Source organism: Heloderma suspectum, chromosome 4 (genome assembly GCF_057233095.1).
Source record: "Heloderma suspectum isolate Gila_16-S chromosome 4, 16-S_ref, whole genome shotgun sequence".
NCBI classification, from domain to species: domain Eukaryota; kingdom Metazoa; phylum Chordata; class Lepidosauria; order Squamata; family Helodermatidae; genus Heloderma; species Heloderma suspectum.
This window is the reverse complement of record NC_139461.1, coordinates 266,684,694-266,708,448: the sequence shown is the minus strand read 5'-3', so window position 1 is coordinate 266,708,448 and position 23,755 is coordinate 266,684,694. Positions and strand designations below refer to the sequence as shown.

The 23,755-nt window shown below is 44.5% G+C and overlaps 1 protein-coding gene across 4 annotated transcripts; it reads left to right on the top strand.

The window, feature by feature from the left end:
* The first annotated feature begins 1,452 nt into the window (after positions 1–1,452).
* Positions 1,453–21,428, top strand: LOC146348666 (CMP-N-acetylneuraminate-beta-galactosamide-alpha-2,3-sialyltransferase 2-like). Of its 4 annotated transcripts, none has more exons than XM_084853729.1 (8): positions 1,453–1,777; positions 2,679–2,758; positions 6,032–6,609; positions 9,693–9,877; positions 12,520–12,699; positions 13,250–13,295; positions 18,345–18,464; positions 19,367–21,428. In XM_084853729.1, exons 3-8 carry the CDS (start codon positions 6,265–6,267, stop codon positions 19,532–19,534), a joined length of 1,044 nt encoding a protein of 347 aa, XP_084709855.1. In that variant the 5' UTR covers positions 1,453–1,777; positions 2,679–2,758; positions 6,032–6,264; the 3' UTR covers positions 19,535–21,428. The 4 variants fall into 4 exon arrangements, with proteins under 4 accessions (XP_084709855.1, XP_084709857.1, XP_084709854.1 ...); XM_084853731.1 differs by having other exon boundaries at positions 19,392–19,863; XM_084853728.1 differs by lacking the exon at positions 2,679–2,758 and having other exon boundaries at positions 1,456–1,777.
* The last annotated feature ends 2,327 nt before the right edge of the window (positions 21,429–23,755 follow it).

Sequence of the window (23,755 nt, the reverse complement as noted above, 5' to 3'; positions counted from 1 at the left end):
AATGGCATTCCTCTGGCAAATTAAAACATTTCTGCTTTGGAAAGGCTTTGCTGGAACTTAATACTAATAAGGACCACCTGATCCTACACAAGCCCACCTATACTATAAGAACTTCTAGTAAAACAATTCTTTGGGTCTGTCCCTCTGCTACCAAGATCCATTGAGTAGGGAACAGAGAACAGGCCTTTTCTGTAGTGACACACTGGTTATGAAATACCCTCTTTACCACTGCATGTTACAAAGGATTCTGGGATGCATTCTATGGTGAGCAATCATTCCTACAGAGTGATGGCTATGCCTGTCTATTTATATTTATTTCAACATTTCTTTGCCGCCTCATCACCAAATGCATCATCAAATAAGAGGATGCAGATTTATAAAAAAATTGCATATGCTAATTTATAGGTGCAAATTTAGAATTGATTACTATGATTTAAATAGAACTACAATCTCACCATGGGGAGGGGGGAGATTGTGACCAGGTGCCCTGTGGGCTGTTCAGTCTGCTGTCCAGGTGCTGCTAACTGTTAATAGGCAACTTCAAGGCCCCTGCTTTCCCTTCTTACGGTTCATTATCTTTAAGCTGGATTTGGACTTTTAAGCCGTCCAGACTAGAGGTTGTATTCAAATGGAGGACTGTCCTCTGACAGCCCTTCAAACAGAGGGCTGTCCTTTGTAAAGCAGGGCATATGGCCATGCCAAATCCCACTCATGGGAAGTCTAGATCCAGCCCATATTAAATCAAGCAGCTAAAAACATGACCTTAAGATAACAGCAGTTTAAATACAGAGCACTAATTCACACAGCATGGTGGAATTCACTATCGCCCGGGAAAACTGTTGCTGCACCTAGAATACATCTAGCATGCCTCTGCAGTTGTGTATTTCAAGGGAAGATCAGTAGTGGTGGAAAAACTGCCTGTTCTGCCTGTCAGGGATGGATGTCCACTATTACTGATATTCTGCTGATAAATTCCTGAAACTTTTAAGGAACGCCGGGGTCTCCCAGAACATAGTGTGAAAACTAAGGAGACAAATTGTATGTCTGCACTACAGCCAAAGTGCTGAGAACTTTGACTCAGCCAGATGACAGCCAACAACGATGTCATAGCCAACTGCTATCTTAACAAACAGGATCCAAGATATTCTCAACTGCGTGAAAAGTAGTTTGAAACAGGAAGTATCAGTAAGATTTTTCAAAATAAATACAGAGAAATAAGAGTGGCTCCTGAGGAAGAGAATTATTATTATTATTATTATTATTATTATTATTATTTCTATACCGCCCCATAGCCGAAGCACAAAATATCTTTCTGAAACGTGTTGGGTTTATTAAAGCATTTTCAGGCACTTGAGAATATCTTCTCCCCTGTTTTTTGGCATAATTCGTGCCTTTTCCTCTAGTTGTTTTTTTTCCAACTACCATCTTAATCACATACCATCTGGCTGATGTGTCACATCGGCAAGCAGTTACAGGAAGCTACTGCTAAATGTGCTGCAAGGAGCATTTTCCTTTCTAGTGCTTAAACAAGGCAGTTTGTTTCTAAAGTTTGTGTCCTATGTCTCATGTGGTTGGTGTCAATTTGTTAACTTCCCCTTTATTTTTGCATGGTTCCTGTTCAAAATGAGCCAGTCGCAGCCTACATGCATGGAAGTTTATAATTCTTTATAATGATAGTGACTGAAACCAAGAAAGGGCCTAAGATCCACATAGGAAGAAAATATCTGTTTGCATGTTTTCTCAGTCCGAACAATGTGATCTCCAACACTTGAGTACGGTAAGCATCTGGCAGCGCTAGCAAACCATCTTTCAACTGCTCTAGTTGGGAGACTGTACCACTGTTTAATATAATGTATGTCATCAGGCATAGCATGTCTGTCTATGTGAGACTGGGCTTTTTCACTGAATTTTCTGGAGTAATTCTGCTCTGTTGTGGCTTCCCAGGCTGCTGTAAATGTCACATTATGTCCCTGAGCAATACTGTTTACACAAGGAAGGTAGGTGGGTGGGTGGGGGAAGCCCTCTTGAGATGCTCGCTTGTTCTTTGAGATTACTTGAATGTGGCTAATGCAGAATATAGAATGGAAGACAGGCTTTTAAAATCAAATGTACTGGCCAAGATAGGTCTTACAGTTGCATTATAGAGCAATTTAGACAAAAGAAACAATGTAAATGTTAATGTAGTGGTTTGGCTAAGGAGAACCAGAACTTTCACTTCACACACTGCTCCATCCCCTGATATTTTCTCATAATTTCAGGAATGAGCACTTTTACACAGGGCAATTTTAGGTGTAGAGCAGTAACCAGCTTGTATGGTGACTGTTGCTTGAAAGACGTTCTAGGTCTTGATATCAGAGTCCAGAAACCAGAGACAATTAAACCAGCTTTATTGCAATGTAGCTGCAGATGTTCGAGCAGCCTGTTCAGTTCTTCCCACAGGTCCATGCAATATGCTTACCACACTGAAAAGTCCATAAGGTGTCCTTGAACCCTAACGGACAAGCTTGTTGAGGTACATCAGCAGTTTTTATCTCAGTCATGTTAAAAACTTTTGTTGGATTAACAAAGAAGGAAAAAGAGTAACATTGGCCTAAGCAGAAAAAGACTTTGCATTTAATGTGCAGCTTTAAAAAATGCAAACAGCATCAGCAGGTGTTCTTTTTTTAAATAATTATCAGGTTTGCAGCTGGCAAGAAGGGGGAATTTAATCCTTTCCTCCACTGCTACAGTTCTAAGATGAATTCCTCCTCTGAAGATGGTAAGCATCACTACACCAGCCTAAAATCCCACATTTAAAATGGGGCTTTCTGCTTCTCTTTTAAATGCAGGATCACAACGGACTCCCTTTACACGTGCTTCCTTTCCCCCCTCCCCTCTTCCCCCCCTTATCTGCGTTTTCCTTATGTTTCATTATACAGCCACTAGATGGCTCTGTGGTCTAGCTCTTCTTCTTGCAGCTTTTCCTTAATCACAAGGGAACTGAAGTGAAACTCAAATGCTGTAATTTGATAGCTCATTATCTCCAATCTTTTAAAAAATGGAATAAAGGTCATTTAGCGTGGGAGACAACCTGGAGGCTCACAATGTCATCTAAAGCAGCAGTCCTCAACCTTTTTGGGACCAGGGACCAGTCCATGGAAGACAATTTTTCCACGGACCGGGGGAGGGATGGGACCGGGCCGCAATCGGGGTGTGGGAACCCCCCTTACCTTGGGTCCGCGGGGGGGGGTGATCCGTCCCCCCCCAGAATCCTCACTGGCCCTGGACTCGCCGCGGAGCTGCCGGCCGGCTCCGGCTAGGGGAGGACTTCCAGCCGCTGGGACGCAAATGGCATCCGCATAGCGGACGCCATTTACGTCCCTATTGTTTGCAGTAATAGACTATTACTGCAAAGAACAGGGCCGGAGCCAACGAGGATTCCAGGGCCAGGGGGAGGGATGGATCGCCTCCCTCCTCATGGACCCAAGGCAAGGGGAGGTTCCCACACCCCTACTGCGGCCCAGTCCCTAACAGGCCACGGACCAGTACCGGTCCGCGGCCCAGGGGTTGGGGACCTCTAATCTAAAGGACCCACAAAGTTCCGCAAGTAACCAATCTCAATAGCAGGACAGAAGCTCCATGTGGAGAAGCCTGGTATTTGCGGTGGCGCTATCAGAGTCAGACCTTGGGGCAAAAGTCTGTGGCCCACACACAGCAGGAAGGGCCCCAAACACAGCATCCTCTTTTTCCAAGTGAGTGGCTAGGGAAAACAGATCACTGTGTTTTAAGCTGCGCCCCACTCTGCAGTTGTGAATTAGCAAGAGCTCACTTGTGCCCTGGGGCCTGTGCTTCTCCCTATGAGGAGGAGGAAGAGCAGTTCCCCCCAACCCCTTTTGCTGTGTGTGGCTGGCTGCAACCCTTTTTCCTTTGCTGCAGCTCTTGTGCAGACATTACTGGTGAACCTGCACAGTTGTTAGTTTGCCAACCCCACTCCAGACCAATACCTGGAGTGTCAGCAGCACTGAGGTTGGCATAGATCCCCTTTCCTTATAATGGAGACCTTGAGCTCCCTTTCCCCACCAGAGGAAGGGAGAAAGGAGTAGTGGTTTGGATGGCGGCAGTGGCAACAGTGGGGGGAATATAGCCAGCAGAGGCTCAGCTCTTGCTGGGAAAGCAGCAAAGGGGGACCAGAAGGGCAACTGAGGGTGAATGTTTGCTTAGAGAGTGCAAATGAGAGAGAAGCAGTCCCTAATGCCTGCTTGCCTACCGTGCACGTACCCACCCCTGCCCCCTGCCCAACCAGCTGTCCCACTGGCCTCTTGGAATGCACACAGCCACCTTTCTCTCTGCCCAGGGGAGGCAAAGCGAGCCATCCACCAGTCAATGCATGCGCCTCATCCGCCACCTTTTCTTTCCCTCTGGATATTTGTTTCTCTGTTTTCCGGGCACCTTTTCTTCCTCTGCAAGCCCAGCCCGTGCATGTTTATGCAGAAATAAACCCAAAGAAATAAACTCTCACCAAGTTGAATAGGACTCCCTCCTAGGTAAATATACATAGGATTGTGAAGTAATGAGAGCCTCTAAGCATGTACAGAGTGCCTTTCCTGCGTACCTGCATATTAGTCCCAGACAAGTAATGCCAGGATCACCACTACTGAACCAGGGAAACCTATGTACATGGTTATGGATGCTAATTTGATGTATGATTAAGATTAATTTAAATATATAGTATTCCTTTCTACAACAAAGCAGTGCTTACTCCCGGGTAACTGTCGGTAGCATCAGGGCAGCAGACACAAACCCATTTTAATCCTGCCGTGTTGATGGTGCTGTGATGAACTGAGTGAGTGTAAAATGTGAAACCCTGTATGTGGTCATTCTTTTTTATTGATCATGATTGCCAAACTGTATGTGTGTGGTTTTTTTTGCTCTAACATGTCAAGAATGTAGCCTTGTAAAATATGGAATGTGGGTGGGAGAAGGAAATGTCTGTCTTCCTGGCTCGGAGTGCTTTGTTTTTCTTTCTGGTCTCTTATCTCCCCTATCTTTTTAGCTTGTGAAGGCTGGGGTTTCTGTTTTAATCTTTATGCACACACTTACTTTAGAACAAGTTTTGAACACAGTGGGACTTATTTCTGTGTAAATATGCATGAGATCAGGGTTGCACTATGTGTTTTTATCTGTGGAGGTGGTGGGGTTCATTGTGTGCTTTGTATTTGAAGTAGGACAAACAGCCATCTAAAGGGCACGTAAGACCATTACATTCAGAGTCTAAAATTATCTGACCGCACCACTGAGTATTTCCTTTGGGAAGCAGCCACCTTTCCTCATAATAAATGCCTACAAGATTTGGAGCACTTTGAAGGAGTGATTCTAGCTGACCATCCTGCAATACCATGTAATGCATGGAAGCAGTTCTTGATAGGATAACATTTTCCTTTGCTAAGGCTTCATGGTGAAATGCTTAGATATGTTTGCACCAGCCCCTGCCCCCTTCTTTTCATTCTTTGTGTTTTCTTCCAGTTTGACTTGTTCTGTATGAGGTCTCTCTGCTGCTCTGCTCTTCCTGAGTTTCTTGTCTATACATGCTTCCTCATCTTGGGACTTTTCTTTCCTACATTCAGGACATTATTGTGTGTGAGATCCCAGTGCACCCCTCTCTCTCTCTCTCTCTCTCTCTCACACACACACACACACACACACACACCTTTCCTGGAGTGCAAAAGGAGGGCAATTGCAATCTCTGTGGGATTAGGAAGTAGCTAGGGCTATACAGTTCCAGAAATGCCTAGAAACCTGAGTAACAAGTTGCAACAAAAAGTAAGGTGTCTATTGGCTGAGGGTGGGCAGCGCTAGTTGGTTGCATTAAACTCAGATACAAATCACACATAAAAATAACTAGAACTGGTCTCAGACAGTTTATTTCCTGATGTTCCTTTTGAAAAATATTCTATCACTGGACTTTTTAACCTACTGATTGGTGTCTAACAACTAATACTACCATCTTTCCATGGGCATTTCCTTCTGACATTATACTTTCTTTATGTTCCAGCATTATGGAGACATGATACCTTAATGGAAGTTCACACCCACAGAGCATTGGTTGGCTGAGTTAATGGAGAATGAATGGGACCCAGCTTACTTCTGCTTTGGGAGTTGCTGATCTGCAAAACATCCATCATTTTGGAGCAATGTCAGCTCAAGAAGCAATCCAGCTATCATATGTGAATAGAAGACTCATACAGCAAAAGGTTCCACGTGGGCAATAGAGTTATACCAGACTGCATGATCGGTTTAGATCTCATACTTGGGGACTCTTCCAGGAGGCAAAGCAAACTGATGGTTTGGTGGAGGATGCTTGGCAAGAAAAAGCTGTGTGGCATCCTGGCCCTGTGCCTTCTGCTTTCCCTGTGGAAGATGTACAAGTCTCCGTATATGGGCCCTTCACTTTCCTCATACAGTCAATGGCTACTGGCGGATTCCCTCTTGGAGGAAAAAACTTGCAACTATAGCAGGTGCAATGGTCTTTGGCATTGGGACTGGTTTTGTGATCACTTTGATGCCTCAGTAAAGCACCTGCTGACTCTTGAAAACCCAGAGGTCCCTCCAGAGGTTCTGCAGTGGTGGCTGGTGAGTTCTGCATCACATTAGTAAGAACATGTGGCCCTCCAGATGTTTTGGCCTGCATCTCCCATCAGCCCTAGCCAATGGGGAGGGGTTGTGGGAGTTGTAGGCCAAAACATCTAAAGCAGGGGTCCCCAATGTGGCACCCGTGGACACCCGCAATAGTGTTCATGAAGGGGTTCCCAATGTGACTAACACCTGCAGGCACCCACAAAACTTTTATTTTTTTTACTGTTTTTTAACATACATACATGGACTTGTATATATTCATAACAATAAAGACATATGAAATGCATACACCTTTCTAGCAACTATACATAGACTTCAACAAAAGTGGACCAAATATCCAAATTAATATCCATTTGAAGGGGCCTTTATGCGCCACCCATTTAAATATTGAAAGCATTGTAAGGTCCTCAACCTATTAGATGACAGGAGGTGAGTGTTTATCCTTCCAATGTTGTAATATTGTAATATTCCAATGTTGTAATAGTCTGGGGGTACTCCTAGATCCATCATTGTTGCTGGAGGCCGAAGTGGTCGCAGCAGCTCGGAGTGCCTTTTACCAGCTTCTGCTGGTTCGCCAGCTACGGCCTCTCCTGGACAGGGATAGCTTGACCACGGTGGTACAGGCATTAGTAACCTCAAGACTGGATTACTGCAATGCGCTCTATGTGGGGCTGCCCTTAAGGCTGGTCCGGAAGCTGGAGCTAGTGCAGAATGCAGCAGCTCGGCTGTTGTCGGGAGCTTCCCCTTTTCAGCGTGCAACTCCTTTGCTGAGGGAACTGCACTGGCTGCCTATTTGCTACTAGGTCAGGTTTAAGGTATTAGTACTAGTGTACAAAGCCCTAAACTACTTGGGATGCCTCCTTCCCTACCAACCTGCCCGGTCACTGAGGTCATCAGAGGGCATGTTCCTGGTGGTTCCACATGGACCTATGGCCCTGTTGGAGTCCACCAGAAGAAGAGTCTTCAGTGTGGTGGCCCCCTTCCTGTGGAATTCCCTGCCTTAGAGGTCAGGCAGGCGCCAACATGGTGTTCTTTCCGGCGCCTCCTGAAGACGTTGTTCTTTCAAGAGGCCTTCCTTCCATGACCAGCCGTGGTTTGTTGAACTCCACTTCGTTGGGATTTGTCTTTTTTTAAAATGTTTTAACTCTTTTAACTCTTTTAACCATTGTTTTATTCTTATCATGTTGTACACTGCTCCGGAATCTTCTGATGAGGAACGGTATATAAATATTGTAAATAAATAAAATAAATAAAAAACAATATCAGTCTTTGAGCTGCCAAAAGGGTGCAGAGGAACAATTTATGCTGACCATTTGTTAATTTCCATGAAGCAGGTAAATAATGTAAAAGAGTGTGTACATCAGTTAATATTAAAAACTATTCCAGTACAAAATGTTTCTGTGTAATAACTTCCCTGCAAAAAGAAGCAATTACTGGACATTGCGAAAACATATGTTTAAAAGAAGTATTAGCAGTATTGAACCACCAGCAGTTAGCTGAATTAGACAATCCCTTATTAAAGAGATGTTGCAGTGTCCATTAGACACAAAAACAAAAGTTTTTGCTGAATAAGATTCAGCCTAAGATCCATACACATGACAGGTAGATGCCAAAGCATTGATCCACTGGTTAGGCATTTTGTGGAGGGGCCCAAAGCCGTTTCTCAAATTCCCAAATGTGTCCATGGGTCCAAAAAGTCTGGGGACCCCTGATCTAAAGGGCCACAAGGTACCCACCCCTGATCAATGCAGGAAGAGTTCTGGCAGTAGTACCAGGAAATCCACTGGATGGGAAAAGGTAAGCAATGAGAAATATATGGAAGCACAGCTGTTTTCCCCAAGAAGGCCACTGTGCTTTTATAGTCAGGAGGCTAGGAGATGCTACACATAAGCAGCATCTTCCATTTCTGTGCCTCAATTATATTTTCATGTCAGTATCTTACAGGGTTAGGAGTCACCATTGTATGAGGCATTGGCCATTCCAGCTAGAAGATACTCACTTTCATTATGATACAGTCTGTAACTCTGTCCAAAGTGGTTTGCAAATAGTCAATTGTGCCATCAAAGGAACCTCTTTGGATATTCTGTTTTATCAGGTAGTTCCACTTCAGGCCACTCTAGCCTGTCTGTCTGTCTTTGTTATTTTTGCATTGTCTTTCAGCTCAAATAGGGCCCCCAAGGTGACTTACTATATAATTAAAACTTAAAACGTAAAAAAAAAATTTTTTAAATGTCAACAGCATCAGACTTAAGAGCAGAAGATCATTTTTAAAACATAGTGTGGAGCTAATTTCAAAATACTAAAATGCCCTATAGAACAGAAATGTTTTAACAGCCCAACTAAAACTGAACAAAGAAAGGGCCAGCCTAATTTCCTTTGGAAGTGAGTTCCACAGGTGGGATGCTGCCACGGAAAAGGACCTTTGTCCCTATGTTCCCACCAAGTAATCTCTTCTGGACATGCAGAAGGGCACCTGAAAAGGATCTTAAACTACAGGCAGGTTCTTTCAGATATCCTGGTCCCAAGCCATTTAGGTAAACTCCAGTAGCTTGAGTTGTGCTCAGAAAGAGATTGACAGTAGGTGCAGTTGATACGAATCCAGTGTAATATGTCCAACAATGCCAGAAATCAACCTGGCCGCCACATTTCACACTAGTTGTAGTTTCTGAACACTCTGCAAGAGCAGCCCCGCATACAGCACGTTGCAATGATTTAAATGGGATCACTTAAGGCGTGGATCACTGTGGCCAGATCTTCCTTGTCCAGGAAGATGTGCAACTAGTACACTAGCTGAAGCTGGGCAAAGGCACTCATGGCCACAGCAGCTACCTGACCCTGCAGGAACAGTGCCAGGTCCAGAAGCTGTGAGCCTGATCTCACCCCATTGAGAAAAGTCTGTATCTTGAATCCTGGATTAGCCTTTTTACTGACCAAAAGTACCTATGTCTTGTCTGGATCAAGCCTCAGTTTGTTAAGCCACCTGCAGTCCATTACTGTGGCCAGGCAATGGTTCTGTCTTGGGAAGATACTATTGCAAAGCAAGTTACATTTTTTCTAACGTTCTCTGTTTTGTTCCATAGAGGTTGCAAAGTTCACAGGGCGGGAGCCAGGTCCAGGAGATAATAAAACACCTGTTTGACATCCTTCCATCTGCTAGACTCCAGGACACAGCCCGGTGTGGAACATGTGCTGTGGTGGGGAATTCAGGGAGGCTGAAGGGCTCTAAATATGGGGAAAAGATTGACTCTCACCATTTTGTGCTGAGGTAAGTGGAACAGAGCATTTTCCACAGGGGTAGGCACCCTGGGGCCCTCGGCCTAATTTCAAAAGCTCTCTGCAAATGATCACTTCAGACCTCTGGCAGGGACAATCTGTCCCTTCCCTGACAATGCTGGGTGAGGGAGAGCGAGAGAAACAGAGAAAAGGGGGTGGTGGAGAGAGAGAAAGAGAGGCCCGCCCACTTTGGGCTCTGGCCCTGCCCACTGCTGGCATGTGGCCCCAACAGATTACCCCTGAGGGAATGTGGCCCTTCACAGAAAAACGGTGTCCCCTGCCACACCCTGCATTAGGCTTCATACCTTAGCATAGTGTGTGCGTGTGTGTGTGTGTGGTTGCTGCTGAAAAGTCCTTTTGTGACAAAAACTCCTCTTAGCTGTTATATCTCCTTATAGCTACTAGGTGAAGAAACAAGAGGTTGCTGTTTGGAACAGAGAGTGGGAGAAATCTGAGTTGGTTGAAGGCACCTTGGGAAGCGGGGCATCTCTCTGGGGACACCCTCTGATGCAGGGTAGCAGATTTGCTGCCTTGTGGTGGTGTCTGCCTCCACTGATCTTATATTCCAATACTGATTCAAGTCTTTTTGTGCTCATGCAGCTGGAGGCAAAACCGTACCACCCATGCACAAGAGAAGGGTTTGCAGATACCCTAGAAATCTTAAGGAGAAAAAAACTCTCCCCAAACAGCTCCATAACAACTTAATAGTACAGACTGCTGACAACTGATAATTGGGCAGGAGGAAAGAATATAATGGAGTGGCTGGAAATGGAGGAGGAGACACTAGATGAACAAAAAGGATAGGAAGAACCATCTTGTGGTTCAGATAGGTCAGTTTCTGGTTCACACTGAAAAGCTATTTTAAAATGTCCAGGGGATGAAACAAAGCACTGCCCATAGACATCAGTGGAGAAACCAAATAACTAAATGTAGCTGGAATTAGGTGTGTCCACCACACATACCCCAAAACAGGCCAATGAGGTCTGAGCAGTCTCAGTGGGCATGGTGTGTTGATTAACCATTGGAGAGAGAAAAAAGGAACACAGGGAGGGGAATGGATTGGGATGGGGTGACTGGGACCCTGAAGAGCAGCATTCCATACTGTGGCATTTTGTTGCAGGCAGGGCCCCCGCTTGGGCTCTATTCAAGGCAGATATAACAAAAATGTAATTCCAAAGGAAACCAAGCCAGAGTAGCACTCTCCTGGAACTTCTCATCGCTCAAGGAAGTTTGGTGCATACAACAGTATGTAAAGGGCTTACCATGTGCAAATAGAGTGGCCAGCTGCAAAGAAGGACAGGACTCCTGTACCTTTAAAAGCTCTGTAAAAGAGGGAATGTTTTGGCAAGGGCAGCTTGTCATGCAGGGAAGGAAAAGCTTACACTTGCTGAAATTATCTATTCTGAACAACTATTCATGTTATAGGTGCCCCTTCCCCACACCAGTGGCTTTGAGGAAAGTGTGGAGATGGAATGAAGTTTTTCTGTACAATAGCCCCAGTCTATGTGGTGGGCCCCTTACATATGTTACAAGAGCAAGGTGGAGCTCCAGCCACATGGAAATTGTTTTCAGTGGCAACTACACTGCTGCCATGTGTGTGTATATGGAGCAGTCCTTAATTGAAAGGCAGTAAATGTACCACATTTTCAAACCTGCCTTCTGTCCTGGGCTATTGGAACATCAGCAATGCCACAAAATACAATTACACAAGGCATGTTCAGAAACAATATGGTGGGTGAAGAGCTAAGACAAAGATCATCCTTAGTAGTTCAAAGTCTTAGGGCAGTATCCAGCGTTGCCATTCCACAAACTCAAACAGCACTAATGGTGCTCCGCTGAATCTTTCAGTTGCACAAGAACTTGTGTATTGCATTAGAAAAATGCATTGGTACCTCATGGCGCATGCTCCTGAAAGTGGTTGCACAAGTGTAACTTTAGTTTGATTCTCCCCTTGCGCATAGTTTGAAACCTAGTTTCCACTAGCGGAATGTCATTTGCACTAGCGGAATGACAACGTTGGATACTGCCCTGTGTATTTGCCTTGGCCCATAGATGAAAATATAAAGATAAAAGTGACACCGTCGGCTACTGTCACACCACCATGGAAGCACCCAATTCCATTTGCTCTCAGAAGTTAAGCAGGATTGGGCATGGTTAGTACTTGGATGGGAGACTGTCTAGGAATACCAGGTGCTATAGGCTTCTTTAGGAGGAGTCATAGCTCAGTGGTAAGCACATACTTTGCAAGGAGAAGGTCCCAGGGTCAATCCCTGGTATCTCCAGGTGGAGGTTCCTACCAGAAAGCTGAAACTCTGGAAAGCTGCTGCCAATCAGTGTCAATAATACTGGGCTGGACGGACTAATGGTTTGACTCAGTATAAGGCAGCTTCCTATGTTCCTGTACTTTATTTTGAGCAAAACATGTTTTAAATGCTGGAAATAAGCCTTATAATTGAACACTGAGTGTGTTAATCCACTCCTCCCCCACCCTCCATAGTCCTGAAGAATAACGCCCGATTGATGCCCCCCAGCTTTAGCCAGAGCTGTGACATAGATCCAAGCCCAGCAAGTGTTAGATTCAGACCTGGATTTCTTGTGCAGAAGAATCTGATTGCCTTTCTTGTGTCCTCTTAGGATGAACACAGCACAGACTGTAGGCTTTGAGGAAGATGTTGGTACAAGAACCACCCACCATTTAATGTACCCAGAGAGTGCTGTGAATCTCCGTCCTGGCATCCATCTTGTACTGGTTCCCTTCAAGCCCCTGGATCTTGAGTGGCTAGCCAGTGCTTTTTCCACAGGAGACATCCAGCGGTGAGTGCCTTGCCTATCTAACTATGGTATAAAGAGCTAGGCAGCAATACGGTGATAACAGGACTTATGCACCATGTATAGGCCTCCATGTTCCTTCTGTAACGGACTCACCTGCTGGATGCTGATTACATTCCCTATCATTCCAGGATCCATTTTCCTTAAAGGGTTATGATGAGTAGACATCCCATAAAAGGAGGCTGACTTGTTTCTGGCTAACTTTAAATTCAGTCCTTCATCTAGAGTACTGAATGTTCTCTGTGGGCTTCAGCCAGTGCTGAGAATACATTCTCTCAGTCACCTAGTCTTAAATTTGATCAAGGTATTTGGAAATAAGCCTGCCATAGCAGGGGATGGGCAGCAGGTCAAGTATCAAGGAACACTTTGATTGACTGCTTCCTTTCCAGATTCTGGATCAACAAATTCTGTTGATTTCATGCAGTATATCCACCATAGGAGGAGGAGTGAACAGGGGAAACAGACAACATTTGACTTTAGTGCGGGAACAAATCATAAAATGGTGAATGCTAAAATTCTCCCTTTGCTTTCACAGCACATACAAAAGAGTCAAACAATTCATTGATGCTGACAAAAGCAAGGTAAGGTGTGAATGCAGGCAACAATACATCAGTCTATTGATTAAAACAGTCCCCACTACGCAGCTCTTTTGTTGATAATTTATTTCATGAATTGTAGTTAAAGGGACAGTTTGCATGGGCTCAGAAAAAGTTATGGAATAGCAGAACTTTCTTTTTGATGCTTCACAAAGGAACAGCTTTGTGCATTTTAGCATTCCAAAAAAACAGAATAATAATTATCTTTTTCCTATTGAAGTCTTCCTCAGGCCTTTGAGTCAAATGAAGACCTGTATCCTGAAAACCGCTTGAAGGGATTATTTAATGTTGCTAAAACTGAATCCTATAGTACAAGTTCAAAAGATTAATATAAATTGGGTTTAGGACACTCATGATTGCAGCGGATAGTTTTTAAAAATGTAAGAGCTGTTTTGATTACTAATGGATCATGAAGCGTTTGCATGGCTATGATGAGAAAGAACATCTTTCTCATCACATCATGTTTTGATGCATCTGATGAAGTGGACTATAGTCCACAAAAATGTATACCTAATAAAAGTGTTAGTCCATAAAAGTTTATACCTAATAAATGTGTTAGTTTTTAAGGTGCCACAAGACTCTTTATTGTTTTTGCTGCAACAAGCTAACATGGCTATACCTCTGGAGAAAGAATATGTTAGCATTATTTGCACAAGGGCCAATGAGAGTCCTAGCCCCATGGGCTTGACCATCATAGCCATGACCCCCTTGCTCAGTCCTCCCCAAGGATGCTACTCACTTGATTAACACCCCTTTGTTAGGTCATACTCATTGCGAGAAGAGTTACTGTTGATGTACTGTACATGCCACAATGATTATCTTCTCTAGGACAGTGACTGCATGCTACAGCAACATATGTAAGTTGGTGATGGATAGAAAGGAGCATGTTCTGTGGTGATAAAACGGAGTGGGAGACTATTTTTCTAATAGATTGGGCTCAGTCATATCTGAAACCTGGATCCTGATTGCAGTGGGAGAGACAATGGCTTATTTAAAAATGGGAAAACAGATACACCTGGTTCACATGTAATGACAACAAGTTGCCCACCCCTGTTTTAAAGCTTCCACATGTAAAAGGAACTTTCTGCAGGTTAACATGCATATCAGAAAGAAAGTGAGGTTTTAGCCCAGGCCTGATCTAGACTTACGTTTTCTTATGCTTCCAATGAGGTTTCGTTCCCCGTCTTTTACATTACACCGTCCCTGGTTCGTATTGGAACCACAATTTCCTACTTCCCTGATACCTCTTTCAATACCCTGATATTCCAGTATTTCCCATTCATGTGCCCTGGTTCTCCATGTTCATTACCGTATAAGGGCGTGTAAGTCCCTTCCCATGCCTGTCCATATACGGATGTGTTTCTATTTCCCTCCTGTCTGATCACAGCTCTCAACACCCCCATCCGGTCTTCCAGCTACTGATAGCATAGCTTCCTCAGCACTGGAAGTTTTATTACTAACAAGCAAAGAGCTGGATGTGCTTGCTCTTGTCTGATCTTGGAAGCTCAGCAGGGTCAGCCCTGGTCAGTACTTGGATGGGAGACCGTCTGGGAATCAGGCTTCCTGCATGGAGCATGGGGTTGTTCTATCCCTTCAAATTACACTAACTTTTACTTCCTCCTATCCCCTGCTTTGGCTTATTTTTGTTAAATTAAGGGATTATCTTCGAATCTTCGAAGAATCGTAGCTTTTCCAGCCTGATTTCTCCAGACACTTGCCCAACACACACACATCCAGGCAGACAGTCATCACTAATCATGAACTAACATCAATAAAAATATCCATGGACAATTTTAACGTCATCTCGTGAGCGGCAGATAAAAACAGGGCAGTCTTCGAAGCTTCGGAGACGCAAGCTACCTCCCCACCAAAGTGTCTCCTGCCTCAGCATTTCTCAGTCGCAGGGAGAAGAGGGTAAAATGCCTCTCTGCAATGAAGGGAGACACATCTGACCCCCCACTCCACCAAGCTCAGAAGCAATGTCCTCTGTTGTTTCAGAGCACCCTATTAAGTTCAATGGGGTTTACTGGAGGGTTGCAGACTTACAGGGTGATCTTATGTCTACTCAAAAGTAAATCCCATTGTGTTCAATGTGGCTTACTCCAAAATAAGTAAGTGCCCAGGATTGGGGCTGCGAGAAAACAGTACAGCAGAAGTTAAGCTACCAGGGAAAGGGGAGGGGAAAGGAAAGGAGCATGTGTAAAGGCAGGCAGTTGTGATTGTGCATTTAACATGGAGGCAGAAAACCCCATTTTAAATGCAGGATTTTAGGCTGGTGGAAGATCCATATTTTTCAACTTCAGCCCATGGAGGCAGATGTGGTCTGTGATTCGGTACTGGTTTTGTGGGTCTCCCCTTTAAAAATCATATGAAATTATGAGGATCCCTTTTTTATTTTATGTACCCTTGTTTTACCCAGAACCTTTCAACAGATTGGGTCCCTGGGTGGATGGGGGAGTCGTCTTTTTCATCCAAGCAGGAGAAAGCCTTCAAAGTTATGATTTCACTGGCTACTTAGGGCACAATCCTATGCATGTTTAGACAGAAAAAAAGTCCTACAACTCCCAGCATGGCTGGCTGGGGAATGCTGGGAGTTGTAGGACATTTTTCTGCCTAAACATGCATAGGATTGTGGTGCTCATGCAATTCATCTGGCAGAGCTTGGCATCTTTTAAGATTTTTTTTAAAGCAGTTGCTTTAGGCACTACTGCTTGGGTGGGAAAGCAGTGTCTGTTACCTCCAAATCAGAAGGCAATTTGCTTTCAATGGGATTTCCCTCCACGGTGGGCAAAAACAGGGCAATCTTCAAAGCTTCAAAGACTTGAAGATGCAAGTACACCCTGCCCAAACCAGAGTGCTGGGGTGCCGCTGCAGCCACCCCTCTTCCTCACGCTGGCTGTCAAGGGCTGGCATGGGGAAAAGCGCCTTGGCAGGCACCCCCTAGCCTCTCGCTTTCTCTAGAGTAGGCCAGGGAGAGAGCGCTGTGCTACCACCGTCGCCACCACCACCGCCTGCCAAGGGCTGGCGAGGGGAAAAGAGCCTTGGCAGACACTCCCCAGCCTCTCGCCCTGGCCTCCAGCAGGTGAGCGGGGGAGAAGAGGATAGGTGCCTCTTTCTTCCCTCCACCCCCACCTGCTACAGCAGCAGTGGCAAGGGACAAGGTGGTCATTTTCCATAAGGCCAGGAAAACTGTTGGAAAATGGCCAGTCTCTCCTGCACCACTGCCGCTGTAGCAATGATGGGGGGAGGACAAGAGGTGCTGCCTTCCTCCCCTCTTCTTGCTGAGGGACCTGGTGTCGGGGGGGGGGTTGTAGTGGCAACTTCTCGCCGGGCTTCGACCCTCAATCAGATGCTTGCGCCTTCCCTACACACGCACAAGGACAGAGAAAGAGAGGGACGGTGGGGAGGGGAGGGGAATCGGCAGAAAGAGGAAGAGTTTGTGATCCTCCAATGAGAGCTGCCTTCTTTAAGAGCAGAAAAGAGCACAGTGCTCGAGTGTGAACTGTGCCTGCGCATTCGGTGAAGTACTGGAATGGGGCAACAGGGTGAGTGCGAATAATCATGTTTTAATGCGATGGCATTTAACTCCGCAGTCTACTGACCTCAGTGTGGTAGCACACACAATGTAGGTCTGGCCCCAGTCTACTTCCTGTTGTACTAGTTTTCTTCTTGCAGGGACTTTATTTTTTTTTTTAAAGGAGTGTGTTCAGACTTGCAGTCTGTAGTGGTACAGTCTGAAACTGAAGATCAGGTCTGAAACATTTTTCCAAAGGGTGCTGACAGGTGCTGGGAAGGATACTGTCACTCTTTCATTTATTTTAATTTATGCTGCAGCTGTAAGAAAGTACAAAATTGCTGGCATGTTGTTTTGAAAATAATTAATGAAATTGTAGATTATTCTGTCCCAGAAGATCCAATAGACTTTGGGAAAATAATTTTGAAAATTTTAATTTGCCTGCATGAATAAAGAGGTCTTGCTACTTGTTAAGTTCAGCAATGGCTGTTCTGGCTACTATGTGGTGCACTTATATTATAACATCCTTTCTGAGTTCCAGTGGTTAGCTAAAGTTTGGGATTTATATGGAGAACTTGACCCATCCAAGATTAGTGAGTTTAGGCAGCTAAGGTCATTTATGGGAGTGTGGATTGGGTTTGCTCTGTAAGCCAGATCCATATGTTGCAAAGCTATCCACATATCATTTGTTTCATGCTTATTGATCACTGACAATATTATAATATTTTTGTTGCTATTAGGATAATAACATTTATTTCTGGATTTTAAAAAACCCTATTGTTATTGGGTTCATCTATTTGGTAAATAAACCTGTAGCTATTCTTTTCATTCCTTTTAAATTATGGTTTTATTGTGTTGGGTAACTTTTTATCTTATATTTTGACTTTCTCTGTTGTCATGCGGTTTTTTTTTTCAATCTTAATAGCTCAAACAATAATAAAATAAGGGGGTGGGGAAAGAGGAGAGGAAGGGGTGTGGAGCCACCATGGTTTGGAATAAGATGCATTCCTAGCAGTCAGAACAAAGTAGCATATGGAGGAAGCAACTGTAAATATGTCAGGACAATGAACCGAGTTCCTTGCTTCAGACAAAAAGAATGTAGTTTCTTACTCCATCCCACCAAAGCCATTGAATAATGAATATACTAGAAATAACTAAACGTGCTAATGGGGACTGGTACAATACCCTGAGCACGTAGTGGAGGGGGAATGGACATGATCCAGCCAAAGCTTGACCTGCTTGCATCAAGGCCTAAAGAAGGGATGGGGAATATGTAGCCCTCCAGATGTTGTTGGACTGCTCCTCCCACCAACCCTCAGTATTAGCTATGCTGGCTAGGGCTGATGGGAGTTGCAGTCCAACAACGTCTGGAGGGAAACCCATGGCCTAAGGGGTGTGTCTGAGCATTAGGGCTTCACCATTTCTCTCACTCATATTAGCTATGCTTGCGGCAAGTAGAACAATTTGAGGGAGGGCCTACGACAGTATACGAGAAACATTCACCGTTTTCTTCTCCTGAGGTCCTAGTACTAAACCCTGCCTTCCTGAAATATATCTGGGATAAATGGACCAAGCATCATGGAAGGTATCCATCCACTGGCTTCATTGCACTGATTTTTGCCATCCATATGTGTGCACAGGTATGTATGGCATTAGCCAGATCCCCACAGAGGTATGAGGCTGTTGTATTGAGCTGAACGGCATTAGAGCGGCAAGCTATTGTTTGGGCCCCTCCCTTGGGCTATATCTTCAAAGCAGCTCTCACCACAACCAATTTGGTGACAGAGTGTAAACTGGAAACACAGAAAGCACATCGGGAGAGTCTTTCAAAAAACAAGGTACCCTCCCTCCACTTTGAAGCTAGAAAGCTAATTGTGCAGATTGCATAGAGCCACTACTGAAGCTGTGCTGGATACTTCGTGTCTTGATGCAAAATAAACAATAAAAGCTCAACCCACAAAAATTCATCGAACAACCTGGCCCTGACCATTAGCTGAATACCACAGATGCCCACAGCTTGATTTTCCATTTGACAGAAGCCAGATTTGGTTTAACCTTTCTAAAGAAAAATTGAGGCTCGCTCCTTTTCAGTTGCAGCATACTGGTTGTAGAATGCCCTCCTGTGAGAGCCTTGCCTGGCGCTTCCATTGTGTTTTTGGGGCACCATTCTCCCAGGCATTTTAGTCCTTCAGCTTTTGTTGTTTTTAAATCTGTTATTGTATTTTTTATTTTATACTGCTGCTGGTTTTTACTTTGGTTTTATACTCTAGCGTTACATGTTTTATCATGCTGTTGTATTTTGTTATTTTAACTGCTGTGAACTGCCCAGACAGCTTCAGCAGTTGGGCAGTATAGAAATGTAATAAATTCACCACCAAAATGCCACACGGCCTAAAACTGATTTTACATTGGAGGAAGGATCCCTATTAAACAGCTTATTCAGTAAACTCTGGCTAGTATGTGCTGCAGTAGGATATGTTTAAGATTCTTGTGGAAATCAGTCTCACCTCTGTTGATCTTTCCATAATCCTATGTGTGACAGGTCTCTGCATTTGGTTTTGGTGCAGACACCCATGGAAACTGGCACCACTACTGGGAAGAGAACCGTTATGCTGGAGCATTCCGCAGGACTGGGGTGCATGATGACGTCTTTGAACTAGGGCTCATTGAAAGACTTGCAACAGAAGGCAAAGTGTCATTTTACAAATAGCTTGCTGCGGTGCCTCACAGACTTCATACTATACGCCTGCACTTCGTTCTTTTTGGCGTTTGTGTGGGGGACAGGGGTCACTTGTGTACAAATCACATTGGATTGGATTACAATAGAGAGGGTACTCTGAAAACTATACTGCAATGTAGCTATTCCACATGAGGACTCCATTCTCAAGTTGTCTGTGGGCAGGGGCTACTGTCCTCATTTTTTTTAGAGGACTACATGCTGAATATGGATGCAAGAAGCAATTTACTTACATGCCAGAAATGCTGCCTGATCTATAGAAGAAAATATGACCTTAATAAAGTTATTCACTACAAATTCTCACCTTAGCAGGTTTCTTCATTTGCTGCTGCTATTTTGTAGCCAATACATAACAGGGATTACATATAAAGCTGCAACTTGCACTTGTATTTTAGAGAGACATGGCTGGAATCGCATGCATGCTTACTTGGGAAATTTGTTACTTACACTTGGGAAAAACATGTATAGGAGCTGTTGTATTACAGAAAAACTGAGAGTGCATAATTTTGTAACTTTAATGACATTAAGCTACATTCCTCCTTGGTTAATCCTGTATTTAGCAAGATATGGATACACATTGATGCACTACAATGATATGAAAGATCAAGGCAAGCTAGGTACAAAACCAACCATTTGTCATGTTTAATAAAAAGATATGACAACTAATGTTGGAAACATACTTAAAGAATGCTTTTATTCCCGTTAATGAATTATTTTCCAGACCAGATCTGGCCTAAGAATAGACCAAAGGTCCATCTAGTCCAGCATTCTGTTCACACAGTAGCCAACCAGCAGCTCACAGGAAACCTACAAGCAGGGCATGAGTGCAACAGCACCTTCCTGGTCATGTTCCCCATAGTGCCTCCATTACTGGAGGTAATATATAGCCATCAGTAGCCTTATCCTCTATGAATTTGTCCAATCCCCTTTTAAAACTGGTGGCCATCTCAACGTCTTATGGTAGCGAAGTCCATAGTTTAACTATGCATACTTCCTTTTATCTGTCTTGAATGCCCCACCAATCAGCTTCATGGGATGATGCTGGGATCTAGTATTATAAGAGAGGAAGAAAAATATCTCCCTATCCACTTCTTCCACACTGACATGCAAAACTTTGGCTTGACGACTGAGCTAGGGTCTCATATTTTCATTGGAATCAAGGTATATAGCTATAGGCAAAGAGTTATGGCAGCTACTGTAGATGTTTTACATGAAATACCTGCTATCCAAGCCAGCTGCTTCCAACAAACCCTTTTGGGCTTATGTCAGTAGGCCAGGTCATTACCAATTCCTTGACAAACAGTACTATGTTATACCCTTTCCCCTTTTCTTGACTTCTTTTCATTGCTCACTAACACCTCAATACTTATAGAACACAACACCTCTACTCAGAATTGAGAGTGTTATGCAACTTGTGTAATATAGTCTTACCCTGCAATTTGGAATTGTCATAGGAAATATGATAGCAATGTCCAAATAAAAGTCACTGAGCTACCCATTTTCCAGTTTTAAGGATGACTCAAAGTTGGCACCAGGTTTTAGTTAGTCTCTCCACAAGACTTAGTGGGCCATGATTATGCCCTCTAGGCAAGAGTAATTAATTGTACACTCAATTCCATATCCTTAATCCATCCTTTCCAGCAGATTCCTGGGCAGGAAGAGAGGAATAGGGAGGGTGGATCAAAGATCAAGGCAAAGTTCAGCTACCCAGTAGCATTGGAGCCAGCTAAGTACAGCTTATACTGTAGAAAAGCTGTACAATAGAACAGCTCATACTGTAATTTTTTTATTACTTCTTTAGTAAGATTTTTTTACTTCAAATATGCCAGTGTGCTTTTGAATTTGAACAATAAAGGCTCTCTCTTGATACCTGATTTTGTGATTTTTTTCCAGCACAATTTAAGGACTAGATTTCTTGTTTCATCTACAGGCAGATTTTAAAAAGCTAGTACTAACTGATAGTACCTGAAAGTGTTTGCTATGGGTATGTGTGAGTTAGAGCAGCAGTTCCCTAACCGTGTCTAGAAAGCAAAGAAATAAAATTTGATGCAATAACAGGCAACCCAAAGTTAGGCTGCAATTTCAAACACCACTCTAGACACAAGGTATAACTACTACAAATAACTCAGTAGTAGTAGTAAAGTAATATATAAAATCACTTTTCCTCCTCAATTGATTTTCCTGCCTTTTGAGTTTTTATATATAGTGTACTATAGCATGCACATGTGAAAGCAATACTGGACAGCAATCTAAGCAGTCATAAGAGCTGTAGCTCAGTGGTAGAGCACATGCTTTGAATGCAAAAGATCTCAGATTTATCTCCTAGCATCTCTGGGGGCTGGGGAAAGCCTCCTGCTTAAAACTTAGGGGTGTACGAAACCCTGCTTACCTGGCTCCGCTGGGTTCTGCTGGTGGGGGGGAGGTGCGCCGTCCCTCCCCCTGGAATCCTCGCTGGGGGGGGGAGGCAATCCGGTCCTCCACCCCAGAATCCTCGAAAGCCGGCTGTACTCTGTGGCAGCTCTGCGGAGCAGCCGGCCAGGCCCAGGCCAGGGCTGTCCGCAGCCGGATTTCCGGCCGCGGAGGGCTCCGGGTAACGGGAAAAAAAAAATGCGTACGCAAATGGCAGTGGCTACGGCCGCCACCATTTGCGTTCCTTATTTTTCTTCGTCTTAGTCTATGTAAATATTTACATAGACTAAGACAAAGAAAAATAAGGAACGCAAAAGGCAGCGGCTGTAGCCGCCGCCATTTGCGTATGCCTTTTTTTTTTTACCCAGACATTTTAGGCTACGTAAAAACTTACATAGCCTATCATGTCTCTGTAAAAAACAAAAAACAAAGACAAGACTGCAAATGGCAGCGGCGGCAGCTGGTCGGAAGACCAGCTGCCGCAGCCACCACCGGAAGCCGCCGCCACCCGGAACATCCGCCCCAGGTAAGTCTTGTCCCGGGGGGGATCCGCGGGGGGGGGGGTGGCAGGCCATTCCACCACGGAGTTCGGGTGGCCGAATGCACCGGCATTCGGCCTCACCGAGATCCGTGGCGGAATTCTCTGACATCCCTGTTAAAACTCTGGAGAAATGCTGCTAGTCAGCATAGACAACAGCAACCAAGGACCAATTGTCTGACTCAATATGCCATTTCCTAGCTGTAACTCCCCTTCATGGATCACTGCCTTGTTGTGGCGAAGGGGCTTGCGTAACTCAGTGAAGCCATAAGCTATGCCGTGCAGGGCCACCCAAGACGGACAGGTCATGGCGGAGAGTTCTGACAAAATGTGGTCCACTGGAGAAGGAAATGGCAACCCGCTCCAGTATTCTTGCCAAGAAAACCCCATGGAACGTATCACAAGGCTAAAAGATATGACGCTGGAAGATGAGACCCTCAGGTCAGAAGGTGTCCAATATACTACTGGGGAAAAGCAGAGGGAATTTCCAAGTAGCGCCAGAAAGAGTGAAGCGGCTGGGCCAAAGCCAAAAGGAGACTCAGCTGGTGGATGTGTCTGGTGGTGAAAAGAAAATCCTATGCCATAAAGAACAATATTGTTTAGGTACCTGGAATGTAAGGTCAATGAATCAAGGTAAGCTTGTTGTTGTTTATTCGGTCAGTCGCTTCCGACTCTTTGTGACTTCATGGACCAGCCCACGCCAGAGCTTCCTGTCGGCTGTCGCCACCCCCAGCTCCCCCAAGGTCGAATCCGTCACCTCCAGAATATCATCCATCCATCTTGCCCTTGGTCGACCCCTCTTCCTTTTGCCTTCCACTTTCCCTAGCATCAGCATCTTCTCCAGGGTATCCTGTCTTCTCATTACTTGGCCAAAGTACTTCGGTTTTGCCTTTAATATCATCCCCTCAAGTGGGCAGTCTTGCTTTATTTCCTGGAGTATGGACTGGTTTGATCTTCTTGCAGTCCAGAGCACTCTCAGAATTTTCCTCCAACACCACAGTTCAAACGCATCTATCTTCCTTCGCTCAGCCTTCCTTATGGTCCAGCTCTCGCAGCCATAGGGTACCACGGGGAATACCATTGCTTTAACTATACGGACCTTTGTTGTCAGTGTGATGTCTCTGCTCTTAACTATTTTATCAAGATTTGTCATTGCTCTCCTCCCAAGAAGTAAACGTCTTCTGATTTCCTGGCTGCAGTCAGCATCTGCTGTAATCTTTGCGCCTAGAAAGACAAAGTCTGTCACT

Bases quoted from the DNA above. Each gene is read 5' to 3' on its own strand.
- LOC146348666 (XM_084853729.1), top strand. From the start codon at position 6,265: ATGATCGGTTTAGATCTCATACTTGGGGACTCTTCCAGGAGGCAAAGC. The intron at 9,878-12,519 runs GTAAGTGGAACA...GTGTCCTCTTAG, and splicing joins TCTCACCATTTTGTGCTGAG to GATGAACACAGCACAGACTG. The intron at 18,465-19,366 runs GTATGTATGGCA...TATGTGTGACAG, and splicing joins CCATCCATATGTGTGCACAG to GTCTCTGCATTTGGTTTTGG.